General features: G+C 28.1%; 2 protein-coding genes and 1 long non-coding RNA gene across 3 annotated transcripts; 2 read left to right on the forward strand and 1 right to left on the reverse strand.

The window, feature by feature from the left end:
- On the forward strand, positions 1-17980 carry LOC123301021. The gene is made up of 6 exons (XR_006535425.1): positions 1-153; positions 1648-1656; positions 6410-6416; positions 7838-7848; positions 14538-14544; positions 17970-17980. It is a non-coding gene; the product is annotated as an uncharacterized LOC123301021 (long non-coding RNA).
- On the forward strand, positions 509-2125 carry LOC123301020 (protein sarah). The gene has a single exon (XM_044883745.1). It carries the CDS (start codon positions 629-631, stop codon positions 1328-1330), a length of 702 nt encoding a protein of 233 aa, XP_044739680.1. The 5' UTR covers positions 509-628; the 3' UTR covers positions 1331-2125.
- LOC123301019 (organic cation transporter protein) lies at positions 10550-27604 on the reverse strand. The gene is made up of 3 exons (XM_044883744.1): positions 27382-27604; positions 13911-14022; positions 10550-13590 (listed from the first exon to the last, which is right to left on the reverse strand). Exons 1-3 carry the CDS (start codon positions 27428-27430, stop codon positions 12042-12044), a joined length of 1710 nt encoding a protein of 569 aa, XP_044739679.1. The 5' UTR covers positions 27431-27604; the 3' UTR covers positions 10550-12041.
- Between the last annotated feature and the right edge of the window lie 208 nt (positions 27605-27812).

The following is a 27812-nucleotide window of genomic DNA, read 5'->3' on the forward strand; positions in this document are numbered from 1 at the left end:
TCACACAAGGATTGTTCACACAAACATATTCATGTTTTTTACAACATTTGAATCAGGAAGCGGGAAAAAGCTAAAATGGCGTCGACTGGGTACATGCACCTACTGAACCAAAACTGGTCCTACATCGAGCATACCTTGTCTAGTTCTACCAAGGTTGTAACCCATGAATAGTTTGTTTTTTCTACCACCAGACTGCGTGTCTCGATTTGCCAGTTCCTAATACGAACACACATACATACACATATATATAGACTGATAAACACATTACCACTTCCTTGCGTCACGCAGTCGGGTAAATATTTAATATTCAATTCATTCTCATTAGTGGCATCTGTGAATGTTTAATATAAATAAGACAAATCGTTCATTCCAAATATAAATAATAAACCCACCTACACAATTTGTTTACAAGCTGCAATATAAAAATACCAACTCTATGGTAAATCCAGGGTAATTATTCATTTTCGGCCGGAGTAATTCTTTATTATTACGATTATAGTGTTGTGATGTATTTGCTTTTTATAATTCACTGAATTGTGTGTTTGATCATGAAAAAATTGAATACAAGTATTTTAACGTGATTATCAAGTTTGTGTTTGAGTCAAAATAAACCAACGATTGCTATGAAATGGCGAATTCAAATTCGTGTGACACATTAAATAATGAGGACATTGATTCGAACATTATAATAAATGAATTGGATGGGTTACCCAACTGTCATCCTAATTTGGAACAAGAATCTCAAATAGAAAATGATTCATCCGATCATACACCAAATGATTTCGAGGATCTACCGACATCATTAATAGTAACAAATATCCATGACAACGTTTTTGCAAATGAAAAACAAAAAGCAGAAATGGAAGCACTATTTAAACAATATGGTGAACCCTGTACATTTCAATGGTTACGAAGTTTTCGAAGATTACGTGTTAATTTTAAATCACCAACATCAGCAGCAAATGCACGATTACAGTTACATCAATATCCAATATTGAATTCTGTTATAACATGTTATTTTGCACAGCCTGTGACACCGGTAACAACAAAAAATTTACAACCACCTGCACCGGTTAAACAGTTTTTAATATCACCACCCTCATCGCCACCATTAGATTGGGAACCACGTCCAGAGAATGAACCATTAGTTAATCATGATTTATTGGCGGCATTGGCAACGCTAGCACCAGGTAGTTCACATGAATTACATTCACCACAACCTGGACAACCTGGTATTGTTGTTCATACTGCAGCTCAAGCGGCTGCTCAAATTGAGCATGATAATTTAACAAAACCAAAAATAATGCATACCAGGTGTCCCGAATTTTAAATATCGTAATATCATGAAATTATCATTAACATTAATTTTATAAACTGGTTAATAATGATAGAACTGTAAACTGGTTACGCCTAACGCATATTTTTAAATAAGGTTTCGTATGAATCTCATGTTAAGTCAAAGAAAGAAGATTTAGGATTGAGGACCTACTCCTACAGGTAAGAAATAGTTACATATCACGTATAAGACGTATCACGTATCACGTGAGCGTTTGAGCAAAAATCACAAGTCCAAAATATCAAAAATTGAAGTTCATTTATAGAATTTTTCTCAAACACCCACGAACTTTGAATTTTTATAAAATAAAGAGCTCAATAGTTTAGGAGTTATGGGGAATAAATTTAAGATATCGTGAGAATAAAGTAAAGTTCACACTCAATTATGTAATTAACGTTTTTTAACAAATTTTCTAATTATTTTTGTTCAAAATACTGCCCTGCTACCTCACAATATATTTTTGGCCTTAGAAGAAATATTTCTTTGAAGAGTATCTGGGTCGTATACTCGTATTGGTATCACGGCCTATTAAATTTAATATTTCCCATTGCCCATAACCCCTTAGCTATTAACATGGTGATGGACTACCTAGAAAACCTTGAAAACTTGACTCTTTCAGGGAATTTTAAAATCGAATCTCTGAGATTGAACTCCAGATTTGATTATAGATATCTTGGAATTTATCTTAAGCGAAAAACCTGTTTACAATTGCACACTTAATAGATTTTTGTACTGAAATTATGACAAATTCTAATGAGTCGATCATTTGTTGCCCCCTTTCATAATGATCTACAAAATGGTCCTATTTAAATTAAATGTGTTTGAAATCTTGCGTGGTTCTTTGTAAGATGATCTCGAAAACTATTTTGAACAATTATTAAAACCAGACATTATTAAATATTAACTAGTTTATAAAATTAATATAATTATCAATGATAATTAAAATATTGATATATTAATTAAATAAAACTATATGGTTTATAATCGTTACAATTATATTATGCTATTTGCATATATATGAATTGATGTGATTTGTATTGATTTTAGTATTTCAATATGTATATGACATGTTCCTTTTTAATTAACTTTATTAATTAAATTAAATTAATATTAATTAATATAAAACAAACAATTTTTTTAATATAAATTGAGAGGAGAGCTTCAAACAAAAAATATAATATATAATAAATAAATATAAAACAAAACGTAAAATTAGAGAAGCAAAAGAAAGTATAAAATAATCAATATACAATAATAATATTGACTTAGTACGAAGCTTTTATCACGCCGAATTCAAAATAGAATTATTTTTTTAGATAGATTATGATGTAGATGATGCAAGGGCGTTTCATAAAAAGGTTTCCTGGATAAACATTTTCGAAAAAAAAAAACTATGTCGGTGTCGTAAAAAAATTAAGAATGAGTAAATTCTGTCATCATTCTGCAAGGGTTTGTTACTCTGTCTATATCAAAACATGTTTACAAAGTATCAACAATCTTGTTTACTTTGGGACAGGACTATTGTTCTGGGTTCGAATACTTCCAGGTTGAAAAATTTTCGCCTCCTAACAAGGTGGAAATTGTTTATTTTATACATGGCATATCAGTAAATTTTCAAAGAAGTTTAATGAGAGAGGTATTTGATAAAAATTATGACTACTCGTCTCTAATTTGATATTTCTTTCACCGAATTGAGAGTGTCGTCAAATTAAGAACTAGCAACATATCTAAATACAAAAAATACGCATTGGGTAGGATTTAAATTTAGAATGTAAAACATGAAATGTTTCCGAATCGGATCGCCATAGATGCTTTTATCACTGAAAGATCTCTACTAGAATTCTCTACATTTGAAAGGGGATAAAAATCTAAAGAAAGTCTTTTATAATTTCCGAAATTGAGAATATGCACAAATAACAAAAAATGAATTATTTTTGGCGTAAGTAAGAAAGAAAACACGTGATTTAACTAATGGCTAGAAGGAGGTTTCAGATTGGTGTCACTAACTTTGATTTTAATTACGGAATAGAATAAAAATTGTATAAACTTCTACAGTTTGTCGGCTTAGTACTTTATGACGTTTTTAAATCGATAAAAAGGCTTTGTTTTTATCACTTCAGATGTAAAATCGGAAAATGTATAGCCAGAGCTCCTTTTTGGTGTTGCCTAGTATTTTATGAGAGATAAATTCACATGTGCTACTCATTAAATATTTATTAAATAATTATTAATTGATTAAAAGGCTACCATCCATTATAGATATAGGATGTCTCAAAATTATCACATTAGAGGAGCAGGAGATATAGCGGATACAATTTGTGCAGTTTTTGGATCCGACGATTCGAATTTTGAGAATTCCTAGATTAATATTAATGAAATTTGTATAACAAAGTTGTAGAAAATAAAATTTACTACAATTTTTCTTAATGCTTTTTCTCATGTTTCCCATTCATGGAAATATTTACGTTCAATGTTTTCGATAAAAAATTAAATTTAACTTTATTTTTCGAGAAATTCTTAAAATTACAATCGATAATATCTCGTTTATGGCACACAGGATCCAAAAATATCTTTGTTTCTAGAATTTTATCCTGTATACCATTCTTCTCTTACAGTTTTTAGTTTTGAGACACCTCATATAACAATGTGAACATGTTCCTAAAGATGTGTACATTGTTTATAAGATTATATTTTTATATGTTTGTTCTTTTTTATTTTTAAATATTTGTTGTATAAATGAGAACACCTCGCAGATAGTCGAAAATAATCAGATCATAGATTTTATGTAATGAAGTATGGATGTAGCTCGCAGTGGTCTAAAAAAATTGTGTATTAGGTTTAAAACCGTTGCTTAGCAGCAAATCATAATGACTAATACTTTTTTTGAAAATGTTTAAAAATTATTTCACCTATAGAATGCAACGTTATCAGCAAGTAACATGGATTTTTTTCACAAAAATTTGGGTTCCACACCAAAAGATTAAATCTCATTAAATTGTAAACTATAAGAGGGGATATAAGTAGGAAGTTTTTCAGTGACGCGAGCGGATAACTACTAGTGTTTTCATAAATACAACAAATTTTAATGTGAGTAATTCTAATGTAGATAAATAGTAATATTTTTCAAATTTTCTTAATAACTTGATTTCAAGTCATCCATTTTTTTCGCACTACTTGAAAACTTTTTGTAAATGGGACATTATACATAACGATAAACTAACTTTTTTGTTAAAAAATAAAATTCCTGAATATATGGACCTCAAGCTGCTTGGATAAAACACGTACTTTTGATGGACAAGCACTTACGAAATGTTTGATAATTCGGCACCTATGTTTATGAATGTAATTATTATGTAACTTTAATAGTAAATTTTTGTTGAACCTCGAATGTTACTAGTCAAAAAGTGAAATTATTTCAAAAGTTATTTATTCTTTATAATACATAATTTAATGTTTTAATTTTTAAATCTTGTTGGAAATAATTTTGATTAGAAGTTGATTTGATATTCGGGAAATTGAAACTAATAGTTTAGTCAAACACGTACTGTATTTTTTGTGAGAAAGAAAGGGAAAAGAAGAATGTGACTTAAGAAAGCTGTAAATGTATTATCACTTTTCAATAATAGTGGCGAATTTCGAAAGTGCACTTAAAAAATGTTTGTAAGCTATAATGGGTCAAAAATAAGCAAAATTCGTTTCCAAGTTTATTTGACAATAATATTTATTTCATGTTTGTTATTCCTTTAAGTAAGATTTGCTCCTCGGAATAAGCCACTTTAAAATAATTTATAAAATCGCAAGTCACAACAAAAGACGTTAGCGCCAAATTCAGTAGGTTCCATTTTACAAGAAACCTCGATATTTTGTGCCCTCCCCCCTCTTTCTCACAGGAGTGTCGTAGAATCGGTAGCTAAAACTGTACAATTTATTAATGAATTGTTTCAAGTGTAAAATTTTATTCTCGACCATTTTTTCGAAATATTTCTTTGTGGAATCGGTAGATTTTGTCCAAAAATGGATTATATCTAACGTGTTATTTCACTGTCCTTTTTCTATTCTGAAAATAATATATATCATTACTTTAATCAAATTTTACCCATTCTACAAATAAATTTTTCAAAAAGTGACGGTAGTTTGAATTCCGAAAAAGAAATTTATGATTTATTATTGCTTTGTATTAATTGTAAGGATTGTTAATTCTACTTAAATCTCATAAAATTGATTATCACATGCATGTGTTTATTTACATATCACAAATAGTTTTAATGCCAACATACTTCATTTTCTGAAACTGTTTGTCCAGGTGAAGTTATTGGGTTATCTATCAACACTGAGTAAGGGCGATTTTTAGGGAGCTTCCATACTTCAGTTAAGACCTCGGCAAATTTTTAATTACACCATCAGCAAATTTATGAATATTTTCTTTTTTTTTAACAAAGCGGTGTCTATAGCAGTGTTGCCGGGTCCCCTAATTAAGCTTTGCAGATCCCTCAATATCGCCCTTGTTTAATGTTGTTGGGCAACCTAATAACTTCGCCTGGAGAAATTTTAAGCTATGAAAAAATAATAACCGAAAATAAAGTATGCCGGCTTTTGGATAAAATTTGTTCGCATAATGTTTTATTTTCTTTTAAGAAAAATTCAATAAAATTAATTAATTAATATTTATCTAACAGGGTAGTATTTTAGAATAATAAATAGTAATTAATATAATTATATTACTTTGTGATTCTTCAGTATATTATATTTTTTTAGTAGATTTTGTAGTACACATATTTTTTAATAAATTCTGTATGAAGTAAAAATATTTGTACAAAATTATCAAACAAAACAAAAGTAAAAACGAAATTTTGTTCTTAGGTGATAATGTTGCGTCTTCTTGGAGAGAAATATAAACTTTTTAAATTATGTTTTTTATGGAAATTATCGGAATGATAAAATTGTTTTCGACCAATTACAAGTTGTTATTTTGGTAATCGAAAAAAATAGACCGAAGATTTTCTAGGCGCGGAATATTGTTGTAATTACGAGTTGTTTATGTTGAGTTTGTCGGATATAGAGAAGTTGGTTGAGTTCTGAAGTAATTAGCTCTTGCTTTTAAAAATGGGACACTATTACAGAAATCTTTTTCGGTGTATTTTTTCCGGAAAAGAGGTTAAATTCTTCTAAAATATTCTTAAACAATTTGTAAAAAATTCTTTCATTTTTTACAAATATTTTGCTGCTTAAACAAATATTGAAAGCATATTAAGCTTTTACTTTAATAAAAAAAATGTAGGTTGGATAATTTTTAATTAGTTAGCCAAAGTTTTGATAATTAGAAGATAAATTAGTTTTGATAATTTAGAAATTAAATTTTTACACTTGTAGCAAAATTTCGTAACGGTTCAAATATCATAATGAAAGTAAGACAAAATAATATTAAGAAATCTCAGAGCCAGGTTCGATAAAACGTTTAAAAGTACAGAGAGGTAAATTCAATTGTTTAATCTTACGAATAATCACGAGAAATTACGAATTTTCTGGCTTTAATCTAAGGTAATGAGGTTATGGAAACACTTCGTATATAGTTTGAGAGTTCTATCAAATAATTAGTCGAAAACCTGATCTAGTTCTCGCAAAATTATTTGGTGAAATTATCAAGTTGTAATTTGATTCGGAATTATGTTTAATAACTTTTCATAAATTTTTTTAATTCTGTTTAATGTTACAAATTAGAAACATGGGTTCAAAATTGAATGAAATTCTAGGATGTCGTCATACAAAAGATTTTGTTTGAAACTTTAATCAGTTAAAATATAAAACATCCTTATAAATGTTTTTATGTCCCCCACATTGAATTTTATTTATGTTTTCTCAAATTTATGGACTTGTCAAACTTCTAATTGACCAATTTATTCATACTATTCGTCTTTAATTCTAATACTAACAAGTAATGTTTTGTGAAAAACAAATATGTGTTTAAAAAAATTACGTATTACATGGGAACTTAACTGTATAATTACCCTAGTAGAGATAGAAGTTTTTTGTTTGGAAATAGTAATTGAAAAAGGTAATGTGAATCTTAAATCTTTTGAAAAACGGCGGGTGTTAGTAGCATGTATGTAATACTCTTAGACCATTAAGTACATTGACTCGGCATTGCATATATTTCCGTACAGTGAGAGATGTGCCAATATTTGAGGTAATTGCTTGGGTCAGTTAGGGACATTTATCAAAAGAATATGGAGATTTATAGACATTTATAAAAAAATAATTATTACGTATCACTTTACATTTTTTCTTACGAATCTACAATGACAAGTATGACAAAAACACTTTGTTTTGACATTTCTACACTGCCGTCATGATGGATTTGACCCAAGCAATTACCTCAGATGTTGACACGCTGTTAAAATCGTTTGACGTTCAGTCTATGTAACCTAATGGTCTAAGGTAATACTACTATATACCCAGTGCCTCATTTACTCCACGGAAAGGAAAGAAAGAAATAGTAGTAAGAAAAATTTTAAGTTCGTTTAAAAACTTCGTGTATTTATTATCTATCTGTACTTGGGTAAATTTGGTTTTTAAAATATACAAAGATATTTTTAACGTCGATCTAAAAGACTCCAGCGAATTTATATTTTGCGAATTTAAATCAAATTATTTCATCCAAATTCTACTAGAGACCTCATAGTTTTGACAATGTGAGGTCACCATCTTTATCTTTCTCTAAATTAAGGTTTCATCTTCCAATTTAAAATAAGTAAAAATGCGGACAATAAAATGTGTTATTAAAGAAGGAATTGATATTTTTTGAGTAAAATAAAGTAAACTGTTCAAAAGAAAGTAATTTATAATTAATTATAACATTATAAGAAAGTTAAACAAAATGTAATAATTTAGATATCGAATATGAGATATCGTTAATTAGATATTACAAAATTATAAAAGAAATAATATTAAAAATTTTAGGATTAATAAGAATTTTAGCTGAACATCAAAATCTGATTTGTTAACTTTAAAATATAATTCTACTTCTTGTTGGTACATATCTGTCGATTCGATTTGTTTTTTTAAATCTAGATTTTGGTTTAAACAATACCTAAAGACTAAAGACACACTAGGTCACTTATGACAATTTGGCTAACTATGGTTACTAAATTCTTAATCGAATGTATTTAGGAAAATATTTAGAGAGACTCATATTTAATCTAAAACTTTTGCCTAAATACATTAGACTAAGCCTTAAGGTGTCTGGCCTCTAGGCACTAAGTCACCAAACGCCTGGTTTTATCTTAACTACTTCCTTATGTTGGTGGTCAGGCGGAAATACCGAGCTTTTTAATGACATGGGGATAATTACTCTTCGTGTCCTTTTGATAAAATCTTTATTTTAAGAAAAAAGATACTTGGCTCACTGTAGCCTTATCATTGTAAAATTATATTTAATTTTTGGGTCTGCTCAGGATAACAGAATTCTTAGTAAGTTGAGTTAGTACACAAAATAACTAAGTTTTTGTCCAAGACAAAATAACAGATAGTCTGAGGGCATAATGTTTGGAAATTCTATATGGAATTAAAATAATATTTTTGGTTACAACTTAAGTCCGCTTAATCCAATTTTCTTATATTTATTAATCCTAATAAAATAACTATATTTGCTTGGGTCTTTTAGCCAACGATCGATAACTACAATTATTACTAATAAGTATAATTTTTCTTGATTGTTAAAGATACACATCTTAACTGATATAATTGTTAAAATTATTGTTAAAAATGTTAAAATAAAAATATGGAAAACAAAAACATTGATGTAAAAATTTGTAAAATATATTTTACCTACTTGTAAGATATTTAAAAAAAAAAAAAAAAAAAAAAACATCGAATCGGCAAAAAAAAAGTTTAAAATTAAATTATATAAACAACAATATGGCCTAATATGTTATTTATTTTATTATATTAAATTATATTAATAAATATAGTTTCATAATAAATATTATGCACTTATTAAGTCAGTTTGAAGACTTAAATCATTAAAACAAAAAACATACAGTATCAATGTGATTATTGTAAATAGATATTAAATATTATGTTTTTGCTTTGTTCATTTACTATTATATTAATATAAATATAATTTATTTATTAATTATTTTCTTAATTACTGAAAAATTTTCGCCCTAATTTATATGGAGCATTCTCTGAAAAATCGACATCTCATCTTTGCTATCAGAAATAGTTTTTAACTTTTAAGTTTTCCAAACGCATTTAATATCTTACTTGTCGTGGTTGAGCGAAGATAATTTTAACTCTCTTGAGAGAAGAAAATCTCCACCCAACTCTGCAATTGCTAACTAACTGCAGTCGACATTTTTTTTTTAATAACTGAATTATTTATGGCTTGCTTGTTATGAAAAGTTTAGATAGGCAACTTGTACATTTATACTGTGTATGTAGTTGCATACTTACACAATAGAGCTTTTTTACAAAATGATTCTTGTTTCGAACAGATTTCAATCAAGTAAAGACATATCATATATCTTGTATTCTAGTCAAAAAGCGCTATAAGGAGCATTCTCTAGAAAATCGACACCTCAGCTTTGCTATCAGAAATAGTTTTTAATTTTTAAGTTTTCCTAACGCATTTAATCTCTTACTTGTCGTGGTTGAGCGAAGATAATTTTAGCTCTCATGAGAGAAGAAAAACTCCACCCAACACTGCAATTGCTAACTAACTGCAGTCGACATTTTTTTTTATTAAAACTGAATTATTTATGTATGGCTTTCTTGTAATGCAAATTTTAGATAGGCAACTTGTAGATTTATACTGTGTATGTAGTTGCATACATACACAATAGAGCTTTTTTACAAAATGATTCTTGTTTCGAACAGATTTCAATCAAGTAAAGACATATCATATATCTTGTATTTTAGTCAAAAAGCGCTGTTTGATAATGATGAAAAATATAACCATCAAATTAGGTTTCGTTTACGAGCTTCGATTGAAAGCGAATTCAGTTGATCCTCGAGATTTTTAATAAACCTTTGTTGATGTTGTTGATGATATGCATGCTGTAATCGTAATAACCTTTAATTCCAATAGCCTTAACGTATGATATAAGCCCAGTGATATCGATTAAATGTCAAACATTAATAATTGATTTTTTATTACTTTTTCGAAAAATCCTAAAAGGACAACGAATTAATTATAATGGAAATGATAATAGAAAATTATAATGAATCAATATTTATTTATTGACAATAAATTATTGTACAAATAGTTTACATATATTAAACAATTAGCTGTATGATATTCATTTATCGTACAAAAATGGGAATTTACAGGTGCTAACTTTGAGTATATTCAGTAGAAGTTTACGATCATAGTCATCGCGTTAATGCTAATGCGATCACGGATCTGACAATATTTACTGATCGTGTTTGAAATCTAATTAGTGTACAGTGGTTTTTCGCCCACGTAAAGGTAGGGCAAAAATATAAAATCTCTTTAGAGAATATTTTTTGAGGAAAAATTTTTCTTTTTTATTCCTATAGGTTTTTTTGAAAATAAATACCGTGAATGTAGCTACAAAGGGAGGCAAAGTGGGAAAATCTTGAAAATTTCTTGGCTACGCCAATGATGGATACCTACTGGTGCCTGGCTTAAAGGCTAAAGGCTTTTATTTAGGTTTTTAACAACTTTTGGCTATTGTGAGCATAGCTTAAAGGGATAAAAGTGGTAACGCACTCTTATAAAAGCTTTTAGTCTGCGCCAGTGATGGCTTTATCTGCTAGGACACAGATTTTTCAAAATATGTAATGGAATTTACGAACTATCAAACAAGTTTCGGTGGCTTATTTTAAAAGGAATTTTTACCCAATATGATGTGTAATTCCACCAAATGAGGGATCGACGGGGGTGAGATTCAAGTTAATTCATCCATGGGAAGGTTATATCTAATATATCATAAAAAAATTTACGGAACTTTTTTAATCAAGAGTATTCGAGGGTGAAATAAAAACCTATATGAAAAATAAACACATTAAACACGATTTTTTATTTTTGTCCTATGATGAAACCACTGTGCGATGATCCCATATTATTATCGGCTATGATACTTCATAAAAAATTGTAAAATTGTCACTGTCATATCTCGGTCAATATGGTGTCAATCTGCAAGTAGGAAAGTATCAAACACGATCAGTAAATTGCTGTACCATTCAGCAAGATTATCATAAATCGTTTACGAATCGATTCACAGCTTCTGAATAAATCTAGATTAATTTAGTTACAATTGTTTCTGTCAAAGTTGTAAAACCGTTCGACAAAGATTATAGTTTTATCATTTAGTTTAAAAAAAAAAAACAATTGAAATAGCTCATAGGCTTAGTTATTCGTTTTATATGAAAATTCACGGAATATTCCATGATAATAATTAAAATTCCACTTATATTCCATGAGAATAATTAAGCTATGTTTTAATTCTTTTGTTTTTAAAATACATGCTTTAGAAACTTTCATATGTACAAAAATGAAAACTGACATAGAGAAAAAAGTTTTATGTCTAAGCTATAAAGCTTAAATAACTTTAGATTACAGTAGGATGCAATAATAATATTTTCAAAAAGATCAAAATTTTGAAATTAATATTTTTATTTAAGTATTACTTAAATAAAACCCTGATATTCCGTTTGAAACACGTTCACCGAAATATGTTTAAAACTATTTATTCATATTATCTAAAGGAACCAAATGCTCAGCTTTAATTTCTGGTGAAATTGAACTAGTCCGTCGAGGTCTTCGACGTCTTCCAAATCCTGTTGTGAAACATGTATCTCCAGCTCCGAATTTTTCACCATCCTCAATAGATTGTGGCATTGGTTGTCCCATAGTTTCCGGTAATAGTAATGTTAAGAATCCCGATAATAGTGCAATACACGCGAAAATAATCGATGGCATTTTTGGATCAAATGAATCTAATAGTGTAATTAATGGTGTTAGTGTGCCTGATAAACGGGCACACATCGACCCAATACCTAATCCCGTGTTACGAAGAACCGTTGGGAATAGTTCAGCTGAATAGTTATAAATAATTGCAAATGATCCAGCTATGAAGAATTTACCTAACATAATAATCGAAGTAGCCTCTATACTACCCTGTGTTAAATATGTTCCTACTATGCAGCAAATTCCCCCCGTTAACATCATAAAACTAATTAGCGGTCGTCGTCCTAATCGATCCAAAAGTAATACAATTGCCGTATAACTTGGCATCTCTACTAAACCCGAAACAAACATAATTACAAATGGATTTCCTTGTAGTTTACCAGCACTCAAAGATAAACCATAATATACCAGAGAGTTTGCGAACCAGCACAAACAAATATTTAATGATTTGTATCGTATATTTTTTGTTTTGAATAAATCCATCGCACCAACCGTTTTTTCGTTTGAAGAATCCTTTCGACTAGCCAATATTTTTCCACGTGATATATAATGAGCTGTGTCTAACGGTATTCCACGTTTATTCATTTTAACAGCTTTCTCAACAATTGCCACTGATTCATTGACACGACCTTGAGCCCATAACCAGCGTGGTGATTCATCCATTAACCACCAATGGAAGAAAAGAAATACTCCATGTAATCCATAAACAACTTGTAAAATCATTCGATCTTTAATTAAAGCACCCCAAGCTGCATCTAACATTAAACCACCGGCAAAAGCAGCTTGAAATGCAATTCCACATATTGTACGTTTACTTGGTCCAACAATTTCCATGGTTAATACAAACCCTGGTATATATGCACCCGCAGATCCAAAAACACCGTAAAAGAAACGAACCACCAAAAAACTAAAATATTCTGGCATAAAAGCTACTACAACACCTAATACTAATTGTAATGTTGCCGACCAACAGAATACAGTTTTACGGCCAATTTTATCGGCTAATCCACCCAGAGTAACTGCTCCAAAGAATACACCTAACATATATGCAGATTGTGCGATGGCTCCCATCCAGCGGCGATTACATACGAAATTCCATTCCATACCACGAGAGGATTGATAATAGGTGGTGTCATAGACCCATGATGTGCACGGTACGGTAATGTTATCCTCAATAGTTCCATTGTATTTATAACATGAATCTAACACGCCAGATGGTGATAATGGAATGTATTGACTTAAGATATCAGTGGAATTGTGTGGTAAATATGGGTTAATTGTACTATCGTTGATAAACATATTATCTATTTCTGGTATTGCACATCTGTAAAGAAAAAAAATTATTCATTAAAAATCATATACTGTGTGTTTTGTAAATAATTTCTAATACAGCATCAATGAGTGTCAGAGAGTGCATATTCTTTAAACAATGTGTATAAGAAAGATACAAGCACACAAACCGACATCTAATAGTATCTTTCTTATCCACATTTCTTAATGTATATGTACTCTCTCACACTCATTCATGCTCTGTATTAGAAATGATTTACTAAACGCTTTTGTATTGGGTAATCAAATTGAGATTATACATTCTTAATTTGAAATAAAAACAAAACGGTATGAGATATCATTATGCATACATACCTATGATCAGGTACAGCTGCTACAGTCACTAAAGACAACATATGCATTCCAGCGGTTACTGCTGATATTATGTGTAAGGAGAATTGCCATGCTTGGTAGCGCCCAAAATCACCTGAAAATAAAATTAAAAAATTAGCTGTGTACGATATGTCATTTAAGAGTGGGGAGTACAAATACTTTTCAATTGTTGTTAATGAAGCCTGGAGCCCCTAAACGGGAGTCTTTTGACCAAAAATTTGTCTATTCCCTTCTACTTTCCTTCTATTTCTATACTTTTCCCCTTTTTAGTTTTTATAAATCTACTCGGGCCCTCCAATGGGGTTTAATATCGAAAACACAGGTATTATATATTCAGACTCAACTCAAAAATAATTGTGTGCAAGAAAAGATTGCACTCTTTAAGCATTTGTAATTATTTTGTTTAGTGAAAGTTACTGACATATTTTCCTGTTGAACTTAAACGTAAAGATTAATTAATATTATTTCGGGTTTTAGGTTGTGGGAATTGGGACAAATCAGAATTTTATTAATAATCTAAATTCGAACAATAGATATAGCAACAAACATAGCTATAAATGTATGAATTTCTATCTATTGGGTTTGCGAAAACAAAATTTTAAAGAAAAGAAAATCCGTAAAAGTTACGTACATACGTCTTTATTGACCAAAAGCTGTTGGTCCTCATTAGTGTGATAAAAAATATTCCATTTTTTGTCTATGTAACAAAAAATGCAATTTTTTGTGTTAAGGGTAATAAGATCGACAACCAACGTGTTTCAAAATTAAACCAATATAAGGAAATGAAAAATTTAGATGTCCCATTTTGTTGGTAACTCAGTTTATATCAGTTTATATCTAAACTTATAATACCTTTTGACCTAATAAAAATGTTCAAGCATGAAACAATAAGTGTTCTGAATTCATGTTTTGTTTAAAATAATTGACCTATATAATACCTAATACATATTTATTATAAACAAATAAATAAGCATCAATGAGCCTGTCCACAAAATTGTATTTGTGATGATAACGATTTAGTTAATTGTTTAAATACTCTGCTTATATGCTTGAATATAAGTGATATTATCTGCGTAATATGTATTTACTAAATTATTTTCAACTGACTTTGAGCTGAAATTTATTATGCAGTTTATAAAAAAATATTTTAAACAGAGTTGTTCAAATGGAACAATGAAACGTGTAAAAATTTCAACTCACTAGCTTAGTCGACAAGTTCAAATTTTTGAAATATAGAAAAAGATTCCATTTCAACAGAATTTGAATTATTCTAATATAAAAATTTTCAATGGACAGACTCGGAATATATTAGATATTAAATTATTAAAAATAGTTCTATTGTTTTATTTATGCATTTCCGTATATTTTTTTAATTTATTACTGGTGCTCTACGTAATTGAATTAGAATAATTTTAATAAATTTTGCAAAATAATTTACAAGTTTCAGAATAATGTTGCCAATTCGTTTTTGTATTTTGTTAACAGTAAAGTAATCATATTGAATGGTATGCTTTTTACTTTCATTTTTCGTCATATTTTACCCTTTTACCTTATTTTCATAAAAAAAGGCTGTTTAAAGTTTATGCCTTAGTTTTGGTGGAAAAAATTCGCTTGTATTTTTGCCCTAGTTTTCGGTACCACAAAAACAGAAAAAAAAGCTACTTGAATCCAGCAAACTCAATAAATATATCAGTAAACTCAATAAATAAATTGAAATATGACAAATTTTATGAGTACTTTAGGTATATAGCCCAGGAGCTGTCAATCTAAAAAGTTCCCTCATACGTGCATATATTTTTTTTTTTTTAAATAGATAGTTTAAAACTATAGGAATTCGAAACGGTAGGTTTGCGTGGTTTTGCAAAGCCGAAAAAATGTTTAAAAAAATTAATTATTAAAAAAATCGATAAATGTTTGTCTCTCATGTTGTGAAATGGTTTGCCTAAAGTATATTCTACAGAAAATTTCATTATCTTTCAGAAAAAATTTACGCAAACCAATTTTTTTAGCCGGGAGAGTCAGGCAAGCCTTTTAAAGTGTGTGATGAGGGAGGAAATTTCTCCCTCATTACGTAACATGATTTTTTTTTTTTTATTTTGTTCCTTGCAGTGTCTACTTTAAGATTATCTTGGTTTGCGGGCTCAGAAACGGCCGGAAATGTCCAGCAAACCAGCTTAAAGTTCATCTACTCTGAACTCATTTTCAATAAATATAAACTAGAATAAATGTTTCGTTGTAAAATTACTATTGTTTTATGGTGATTTTTATTTTTTATTTTCTTTTAAATACTTTTATTTTATAAAATTACTTTTCTATATTTTCTTTTGATATACTTTAGTACGAACTTCATATAGGATATGACGTCTTGTTGTTTTTACGATTTGAAATAATGAAAGGGTAAATATAATTAAAGGAATAATAGGAAATTTTTATTTTGGATGGATTTAATAATTTAATAAAAATAATGTCAGCTTATAAATGCAGAGGATAGAAAAAATACCACAAGTGTCTATACATGTTTGAATGTGTTTATTGTCTATACAAGTTTGTATGTGTTTATCTATTATATTTATTGAAAATGAGTTCAGAGTAGATGAACTTTAAGCTGGTTTGCTGGACATTTCCGGCCGTTTCTGAGCCCGCAAACCAAGATAATCTTAAAGTAGACACTGCAAGGAACAAAATAAAAAAAAAAAATCATGTTACGTAATGAGGGAGAAATTTCCTCCCTCATCACACACTTTAAAAGGCTTGCCTGACTCTCCCGGCTAAAAAAATTGGTTTGCGTAAATTTTTTCTGAAAGATAATGAAATTTTCTGTAGAATATACTTTAGGCAAACCATTTCACAACATGAGAGACAAACATTTATCGATTTTTTTAATAATTAATTTTTTTAAACATTTTTTCGGCTTTGCAAAACCACGCAAACCTACCGTTTCGAATTCCTATAGTTTTAAACTATCTATTTAAAAAAAAAAAAATATATGCACGTATGAGGGAACTTTTTAGATTGACAGCTCCTGGGCTAATATAAGTATATACCCTTGTTGTAAATTGATCAATTTATGAAGTAAACCTGAAATTAATTTAAATAAAATGAAAAATTACTAATTTTAATTGAAATAAATTAAGAAATTGATCAAACGATGCAATTAATAGTAAACAATATAATTATTATAAGCGGAAGTGTTATTTTCTAAGAATGTAAGTAGTTCAGACAAAATTGTATAAATAAATTAGGAAGTAAGACATGTATTCAATTATAAATTGATAAGTTTTATCAAATTATTGCCAGATTTACACTTTATGATTAGTGTAAGAATTTCGTAACAACACTAATACGTATCCTCGACTGTGTCATAAAAAACGCACATTATAGTATGTATCTGTGTGTAATTTATACCTACTTTTCACAAATTTTTATTAAATAAGCAAGATCATTTTCGCCATTTGCTAGAAAATGGTTGGATAAATTATATATTGGAAATTAAACCAAGCCATTAATTTTTTGTTTAGAGAACCAATTGCTTGGTCCCTTAAAGACTTTCCCGAAAAAAAAATGAGTGTATGAAAATATTTGAGACTTACGTTTCAAATTTTGATCGTAGATTATGTTAGAACTTTGGAAAATTACCATAGTTTTTGAAATATTGATGCGTAAAGATTTAAAGATAATAACTTATATAGAAGAAAATCTTATTTTCTTAGCAAAAAGGCCATTAATTTCATCACTTTAATTGTATTTTATGGAAAAACGAGTACCGCTTGTTATAATTTTCTTTATAGGAAAATATTTGTCATGTTTTTAACTATTGGATATTAGTTTTCCAAACTAATTTAAGCAAATTAGCTTTGTTACATAATAAAGCATACCTTTAAAAACACTTCATTATAGAGTTTATATGTAAAAACCCCTAAGGGGTATGAAAAAATTGACCTGTTTATAAAGGGCTTTAATAAGAATGCATATACACGATTTATAGATGACTATTTAAAGAACGTGATTTTTAGGGAACGTCTTTATGTCTCCTGATATTAGCTTTTTGTACTTTTATTTATGGGAGTAAAGATAATTGAAGATATAAATATTATCGAAGATAATAAATGAGAACTCTAGGATATGTCGAAATAAATTTCGATTTTTGCCCCAATTCCTAGATCAGTTTTTTGTATTTTTAAAATACAAAAAACTGATCTAGGAATTGGGGCAAAAATCGAAATTTATAATTGAAGATATTTTGAAAAAGAAAATATTCGCCCTTGTACAAAATTTGTTAACGTTACGAGTGATCGATTCGAGAAATTATCTCACTGCTCCTATAACCAACCCCAATTACTGAAAAACGTGACAGGTTTACTCGCAATCTGGCAAGTAATTAAAAAATTCTTACTTTTATTATTATTTTAGAAATTTTATTTAAATTCAAATGAGTATTTCTTTGAGTTAAAAATGGAAGTTTATTTATAAATCTGTAAATTTGTTTATTTTTTAAATCTGAGACTTATACTTAACAGTATAATTAATTATTTCTCTAATTAATTCTCATACTTTGCAAGAAAAATAAACAAATAAAATAAAAACATTTTTATTGACTAAATAAAAAACACAATAATTTTTGAGAAAAAATATGATTATTGAATTATTCTTCCTATTTTGCGGTTAATTAATCATTTCATAATGGTTTTTTTTTGTTCTTGTTACAACATTTTGTGTTCTTGTTTTCCTGGTGTAGTAATCTGAGTGTAAAATAAATAGACTGAAAAGTATAAATTTATGTACCCATAAATAATTTTCTTACAGCTACATCGTGTAATATCCTCACCTTGCTAAAACGTGTATTACACTCTAAAATGTGTATACATTGGATCCTAGGCCCCTAGGCTATATATCAAGATTCATTAAATATGATAGATGAATTTTTCAGAGATAACTGATATTCCCATATAATACATACTATACAATTTGCGCCCTCACTGGTAAACAGTGATGTTTGCGAAAAAATGTTTCAAACAAAAGTTGTTTATTTTTTTATAAAGAAGATTTTTTACATTTAAACTTTTGTTCTATCTCTATCGGTTTACAAGATGGGTCCTACGAAGCGAAAACCCAATTGACCTATGTTGCTCATTTATGAACTCACCCTCACTTTTTACATCCTGAGTACGCTGTAAAAATTCAGCTTGATATATTTTTTCGTTTTTGTGTTATCGTGTTTACAGACGGACGGACGGACAACCGAAAATGGACTACATAGGTGATTTTATGAACACCTATACCAAAATTTTGTTGATAGCATCAATATTTTTAAGCGTTACAAACTTGGGACTAAACTTAGTGTACCTTGATATATATTACATATATACATGGTATAAAAATACAGTACGTATGTAATATTACATAATAACCAATAAAAGCTATTAAAATAATAATCATGAATTATTTTTTTACGATATCGTGCCGATGAATTTATTTTATACTTTAACGATTCATCATTTTTTCATTATTCAAGGTTGGAAGAATTAAGACTTTAGTACATAGAAGTCATTGTGGCGTTTATACCAGAATTTATATATATTATTGATTTTAATAATTATATTATGTAGATTACGTAATTAATGATTGCTAATGTGTTTTTTATTTTTATTATTATTATTACAAAAAGTGATAGAAAATAATATAAATAAATTATTAAAATATTTAATAATTTTTATTTTTGCTAATTTATAACAATCTGATAAAGTATAGCTGCTATATTCGATGTGTGTCGATAGAGTGGCGAATTGGCGTCAAATTACATATTCCTATACAGAATGTTCGATTTACATCTAGGCATAAAACTATCACGAGTATGACAGAGTACATGTGTTAAGCAATGCATCTAAGAGGTGTTATAGATGTTATATGAAATATCAAAAGTGACTTGTGTCGTGGCTTATCTGTTGTAGTTCATCTATTCGACTGCTTCAACTGCATTCTTTGGCTTCCCTTCTATCTTTTGTGGTTTCATATAAAGATGTTTCTATTTTCTAGGAAATTTTCAAGTAAAAAATTTAAGAATAAATTAATGAAAAAACCTAATTACTTAGGTATAATATCCAAGAATAATATAATAACAACAACAAAAACTTGTTTTTTATTACAAAAATAGAAGTATGGATGGCCCATTAATTATTATGTTTTATAATTAATCACCTTGAAAATTTAATTAAAAACTTGATGATAACGTTCTTGAGAAAATTGATCTTCAATGATTGTGTTTTATAACGGCACCAATTGTTATCGTTATATATCTATTTATGTCTAAACTAAACTCACCATCTACCGATATAGCGTTATTAACCCAAAATTTGTTTGTTTAAAGCATTTTCTCAATAAAACTTATTCGAGTATATACGAACCTGCGAATGTTTTTATGGAGATATAAATAAAGGTGTAATTTAGCCAAATAACCATATTAATGCGTCTCTTGTAGAAAAAACTTCAAATATTTAGCGTGGGTCATTTGAAATACAACAAAAAGAGGTAATTTATTCGGAAGTTTAAAAAAATTTCCTTGGCATTGATCGAAATCATAGAAAAACAAATATAATGCCACACAAAATGCCTTGAATGATTGCCAAACACATAAAATGATTTTTATAGTTTTTGAAAATTTGAAAAATTTGATTTGTTTTTATCACTAGGAATAAATTTTTCATGAAGAATTATCTGTTCACTTTATTTTTCACAAGGTAACTTTAATCTCATCTCTACATATTTTGCTTGAAACATTTTTTTTATGAGTTTAGACTTGTGGTTGAAATTATTTGTACCTTATTTTCAACTTTGATGATGAATTTTGTTATAACTTCATGAATGTAGACGAAAAATAAGAATAACATTTTTCGTTATCTGCTTTGGTTTTCAAAATATCGAAAGCTAAATAATTAAACAAAATTTTCAATTTTCGATAGTTTGAAAATTACTTCAGATATCGAAAAATTTATTCTTACTTTTCGTCTTATATTGCCAAATTATAACATAATTCAAATTTAAAATTGAAAAAATATGTTTCCCACTACCGTACTTATACATCCTTAATTAGTCGGGTACAACGGGTTTTTTTATTCTTCATTTTTTTTTAATTTCCACCGACTAGTTTTGGACAAATCAAACATATCATCCATCTACCGTTTTCCCATAAGACCAATGTTAAATATTTCTACTTTTGAAGTCATTTATTTATTTAAATAATCGAGCGACCTCTCCTAAAATTTTCAGAATTGATTTAGATTTAATCCTTCATATAAAAAAAAATTAAGCCTTTTATTCAAAGTTGCCCTGGCGCTCGCACATCCTTAAAAACTGGAATTACCTTAAATTTCATTAAAGAGTGACTAAGAACTTTTAGGACGTACTATATTTATAAAATCCTACTTATGATTTCTATTAATAAAAAATAATTTATTGAAATAATAATTGAAAACTTGATTAATTTAATTTTATAATAAATATTTTACATTAAGCACTATTATTTTGCTGACTATAATTAATTTTCTTTGGATTAATTATTTAAACAAATGCATTTAAAAATTGATATTTATATCTACTGCTCATATTAGATAATTATTTAATTAACGAAAGATAATTTAATCAAAAATATTGTGTTTTTATACATTGAAGGTGTTGAACCTCCGTAAATAATACAAGAAAAATGCTGAGAAGATTAATTTTAGGGAGGAAAGTTAGTACATAGTGGAACAGCCTTAATTGTCTGCAGTTTTTGTTATCATAACAAATTTAACTAATATTAATCCAGAAATTCTCAAAATGAAAAATATAATATATATTAAAATAAATATATATAATACAACATCGTAGGTACCATAAAATTTTAATTAATTACGAAATTTGTTATTTTTGGGTGAATATTAGTAAAATGACAATAATCAAAATAATAATCTGACCTCTAGGTAATAAAGTTTATGATCCAGGCATACGTTATCATCGATTGTCACGAGTAGATCACCTTAAAAATACCTCCATTTAAATAATAAAATTACGAAATACTTAATATCCACTGATTTATGTAAAAATATTTGTTTTATATTAATAATTAATATATTTTAACTTTCACCAAATTGAATTTTTAATTAAACATAGATAAATATATAAATTAAAAATTATTATTATTATTGTTATTTGTTATTATTATAGTTATTACTAATAACTTTTTATATTTTTAGATATTGAGGGCCTCATACCAGAAGGGCGTATCTGCAAATTTGCTAATGATATTTATTAAAATGCATGACATTTGAATATGTTGTGTCAAATTTATATGGGTTTAGTTAAAATAGTTTTGGGATAAATAATAGGATAACTTTTATGAAATAATTTTCTCATGACAAAAGGGCATATGTAATGATTTTAAATAAACAAAAAAGTTGCCAAATATTTATAGAAAATTCATCGGGTTTTCAAGGTCTTTTTTTGACGGCGTCTTTTTAAGCTAGACTCAAATCATACCAATACCGGCCTTGAGAAGGTCTCACTTACAAACTTACACTCTTTAGTTTTCCAAGAATTTTTATTTCGAAAGCTAAGCGTCTTTGTTTTAGCTACAGGGTCAATACACTCTGTTCCCTGTGGCGGCTGACTTACTAATAACGTGTGATAGTTGTTATAATTTTTTTTTAAAGAATAAGCCAGATTGACGAGTTTGCGAGATGGGTTCGCAAACTTTTTCGGCGGTACTGGTCAGTCAATATGTGGGCTACTCCAGCAAGTGGAAGGGGGGCAATATTTAGTTGCTTAAATAAGCACAAATGTGTGTTCTCTGCTCTCCTGAAATGTGTGTTTTTGCAGATACGCTCTTCTGGCATGAGAACCTCGATATACTATTATATTTTACTTATTATTATTATGAGGCAGTTATTTTGTACAAAAGTTTCCATTTTTTTAAATTTATTATTTAAATTTATGAGTAAATAAATTATCGATATATCGATAATTACAATAATAAATAGGTGTATTAATGTCTACTAGGTACTTTATAAATAGAGACTTTTTATTAGAATCAATTGCAGAAGATAGCACTGAATTATGAAAAATTTTGTTACCAGACGCTGGCCTTGGGTAATATTACTTATAACATTTTTATTCAGACAAATTTTTTTTAAATATTCTGACCAATTTTTACGAACTTAATCGCTGACTACGAATCTGATGTCAAATAAACGGATCCTGTCACGTTTTGGGATAAAAATTCTCACTCAATATTTTTAAGCGTTACAAACTTGGAACTAAACTTAGTATACCTTAATATATTTCATATACATGGTATAAAAATTGATAATTCGATTTTATTCCACAACCCAATAATTACCCAGCCATTCAATTTTCAATGCTGAAGAATGATTCGATCGTTATTATCTAAATAGGTTTATTTGTATATTTTCAGTGAACAAATCCAATTAAATAGAATAAGGCCAAGGTTTTAACCCAAGTGCATTTTCGAATGAAAGTAAAACTTGTATTTCGGTGCATAAGAAATATGCATATAAGATTATACAATTTGCATTCTTTAATCGAGTTACATTTTAATATAGACATTTATAAATAAACATACATACAATATAAATGCTACTACGAGTACAGATATCTGGGTGAAAACTGAAACTTAACTTCTAAACATGAAAAACTTTCATTCTTAAAAAAAAAAAATTATTGTATTTTTAAACCAAAAGTCACGTGATGATACAGGCGTTATTGATATGACGCCAAATGGAATCACTATTACTGCATTTATTTACTAGTATATACATATATATATTTATTTATTTCTTGTTCTATATTGGCTTTACATCATTTTTATATTGGCTTTCATTGTGGTTTGCACAAACTAAAGCATTAAAAAATAGGTATATTATTAATTTTTTTTTATTTATATTTTTTTTTTTTTTATCAAATTACATATTTGTGAAGATCATTTTGTGGTATGTAAAAATTTACGTAACCTCGAGTTTCCATTGTAAACAAGTAATTAATATTCTGTAAACATGCTTTACCGTTAAAAATTAGGCGTTGATATAATAAAATTGTAATAATGGTTTCACAAATTTTATTGTTTTTCCAACGCAACTTCTAATTCTATATATTATTAAAATAAGTTATCGTACAATCATTTTATCATCAATGTAATAATATTGCCTATATTTTTTTAAATTATAGAATTTATAATAATATGTATATTTAAAATTAAAGGCAATACAAATTACATTAATGATGAAATCATTGTGTGAAAATTCACTTTAATAATCTAATGAATTATAAAAATAACTCATGGATTAATAATCACTTCCAATCGCGGCGCTAAATGGTTCGGATCGCAGTAAATAATTTACTCAAATCTTTAATCTTGAGAATGGCAAAGAAATTTTTTTTTATGAGCATGTGCAGTATTTTGTGACACTTTCAAATATTGTACTACAAAAGTGATACAGGTGTTAGGTCACTTTGAATTCTGAATTTTAAACACAGCCAATTCCAATTTTTAATATTTTGTCTAGCGTCAGAGATGGTTAGAGATATCGAAAAAAAAATATTCGAAAAAGTTTTTTAATTATTTTGATCCACATTTATAACAAATTTATTGAAATAAGTGAAAACATAACACTATTAAATTATCAATTTGTCCAGTTTTTATATTCCATAGCATACTAGTTATAAAAGTTTATTTTTCAATTTTATTACTAGTGTGCTAAGAATGTAAAAACTGGAGAAATTGATAATTTAATAGTGTTATTTCAATATTTCAGTTCATTTTGTCATGAAAATCGGTATATGGGTATAAAAAAATACTCTAAGTAACTTTTTTGAATAGTTTTTTTTTTCGATATTTCTAACCATCTCTGACGCTAAGAATCGGCCCCATTTGTCAATTTGAAGTATTGTGAATTTTAAGTTTTAATTTCGGTTGAGTATCTTTAAAATGTAAGCGATCACCTTCCATATTATGCAAACATGTGTGCAAAATTTCAAATCAATATTCCTATAGATAACGAAAATATAAGGGTGTCTTCATCTTAAATGCGATACACTGTATAAAATTTTAACGTGTTTATTCTTCTTAGGTCGTGAACCAAATTGAATAGATTATCATAGAACACGTTTTTCAAAGGGGAATAAAAGATTTCAGAAACTTTAATCTTTGGAATTTTTAACAGATATAAGCCCTCGCGAAGTTGTTAATTGCAAATATTTTTGTGGGATTTACAATCAAACTCTATTTCCGACTAAACCTCGATAAAATATTTGAAAGGTCCACCAAATTGCTTATAAATTATAAAGTACCGAATCGGTTTCTTTTTGTCAATTGTATCAGATGGTAAAGTTGTTCGGTATTTCTTCAACTCCCTCAATTTTAAGAAATCAATGGCTAATACTAACAGCCAGTAATATACAGAGTATTCCCAACGAAGCAGAGGGGGTTTAAGTAAAGACTAGTAAAAATTAAAAAATACTAGCAAGATTCATTGATAACTTTCCGTCGTATCTATGTTTTACGACATACGAGTCGAATGTTTTCCTCTAAAAGAGAGCAAAGTCCAAATTTCAAAACTAAATAATTGACACATCTTAGTTTTATTTTTCAAAAACGAGATTCTGTCATAAAGCTTTCAAGACTATTTTACCCTGCGATATTTATGTTTTTATGAGTCTTTATTATTATCCACGATAGAAATTTTGAACCAAAAATTACCATAAAATTATTATTTCTAATTTGTATTAAAAAAAAAAGACGGAATTTTGTTTAAGGAAATTTTTACCCTCTATGAAATTTAATGTCTCTAAATATACAATACACCAAACTATTCAAATATTTTTGAGTTATTTTTGGCTGGATTTAATTATGCGTAACACGATTTCGTTAGTCATCGTATATTTTACATTCAAGGCTGTTATCATTAAATTTTTTGTAATTTTTAGTAATAATCCGTAATAATGATAAAGAGTGTTGGTTATAACTTTAACCATAAACCACAAGGTCAAAACAGGTATAATTTATTTTTTTCCAGTGAAAGTTAAAAGATCTTTGTATTTGTTAAATTGTGAAAATAACCTTTACTTACATGTTTCTTCTAATAATTACTATTGCCAGTGGCGGATTAACCATTAGACAAAGTACGAAATTGCCTAAGGGTCCCACATTGATTAAGGGCCCCAGGGGAAAAAAATAAGTAGGTGAAGGGCGCCCATGGAGCAACAAGTTGATTTACGAAAGGTAAAAAGATGGGAAAGAAAGAAAAAGTGGGAAAGACAAATTTTTATGGGAAGGGCACCACGGGGAGAGCCCAAGTTGTTTTATGAAGCCTACGGATTGTCACATTGTTTGGGGGCCCCGAACATGTGGTAATCCGGCCCTGACTATTACAGCATTTTTTCTTACTTCTGTTTTTACATAGTTACACGATTTCACTAATAAAATATTAATTTTTATTTATATCATGAAATTTTTTTTATTTTTCAGCAACACTAAACACATAAAATATCAAAATTTTAATCTGTATGATCTACTAATTTCTACTAATTTTAATCTGTTCTATTGTTTCCGGCGCCGGCATTTTTATTCCTTGCCGGCATGCTTTACTACTAAATATAAATTTGTTTTTTAAATGATAAAAATACAAAGTTAGATACAATTATGACACAAAAAATCTGTCTAAGTTAGCCTGCCCAAATAGCATTTTATGAAAAATTCGAAGTTTTGTCTTTTAGAACATAAATTCATAAATATTAGACTTACAGAACACGTGATTAAATTTTAAATAAAATTTATTTTACAATTTTACTAATGATACATATTTCCATTTTACCAATCCAAAATTATTCCAAACTTTGGAATAACATTAAAACTAAAAAATAAGAACATTTGAGACTTATAAGGAAAACGTAAGTATTTTAGACTTAAAGAAAACGAGAAAGGATTATAAATTAAAGTACAATTTCTTAAACTATATATAATAAATACAATCGATAAATTATTCTGCCTTAACCCCCCCCCCCCCCCCTTCCACGCCACGATTTTGCTAAATAAAGATCCATTGGGATCAATGTCTCATGGAGCCATACCATCTACCAAAATCTCAAAGTGATAGCATATGTTTTGCGCGCCAAACTTCGTTATACACATTTTTTAAAACATTGTAGAGTTGTAGATACCTCAAAACGCAGACACCTCAAAATATAAAGATAACATAAAATTCTTTCTACCAGGAAGTTAAAAAATGATAAATTTCAATATAACAATATACTATTTTAGACAAATTTTCCATGCCAAAAAAATATTTTCCAATGTCAAACATTGAAAGCGCGCTCAAAAGAAACGAAGTATAAATTCCGCCAAATATCTAAATAACGTCCGCCCACCATAAACATAAAAATTATCAAATAAAATTTGTATACAAACCTAAATTCCCCATCATATCTTCTAAATCATCTTCAGCAGCTTTCGGCATTTTGATTGTGTTTTAAAAAAAAAAACGTCTTTGAAATATTTACACAAAAACTGGTATTGAAAAAAATCACAAACAATTTTTAAAAATATAACTAACACACGTGCGGAGATTTTTATAACATCATTATATTGTTGAATTTTTTTTTGTATTTCTTACTTAAAACACATGATTTTAAGTTATAAAACTAAACATTACTAATAATAAAATATGTTTTAATAGGTATAATATACTAAACTTAAAACAACAATTGCAACAAAGTTACTAATTAAAATAAAAGTAAGTATATAAAGGCTATAGAGTAGCTAAACCACACACGGGTGGTAAAATGAATTTAAAATATTTATTATTATTTTATTTTTTTTTATAATGAATCAAAAAAAAA

This window comes from Chrysoperla carnea, chromosome 5, assembly GCF_905475395.1.
Source record: "Chrysoperla carnea chromosome 5, inChrCarn1.1, whole genome shotgun sequence".
NCBI lineage: Eukaryota > Metazoa > Arthropoda > Insecta > Neuroptera > Chrysopidae > Chrysoperla > Chrysoperla carnea.

Excerpts from the sequence above, each read along its gene's own strand:
- LOC123301020 (XM_044883745.1), top strand. The coding sequence starts at position 629 with ATGGCGAATTCAAATTCGTGTGACACATTAAATAATGAGGACATTGAT.
- LOC123301019 (XM_044883744.1), bottom strand. The coding sequence starts at position 27,430 with ATGCCGAAAGCTGCTGAAGATGATTTAGAAGATATGATGGGGAATTTA. Across the intron at positions 14,023-27,381 it reads AGATATGATGGGGAATTTAG|GTGATTTTGGGCGCTACCAA; the intron begins GTTTGTATACAA and ends TTTTATTTTCAG. Across the intron at positions 13,591-13,910 it reads GCAGCTGTACCTGATCATAG|ATGTGCAATACCAGAAATAG; the intron begins GTATGTATGCAT and ends TTTTCTTTACAG.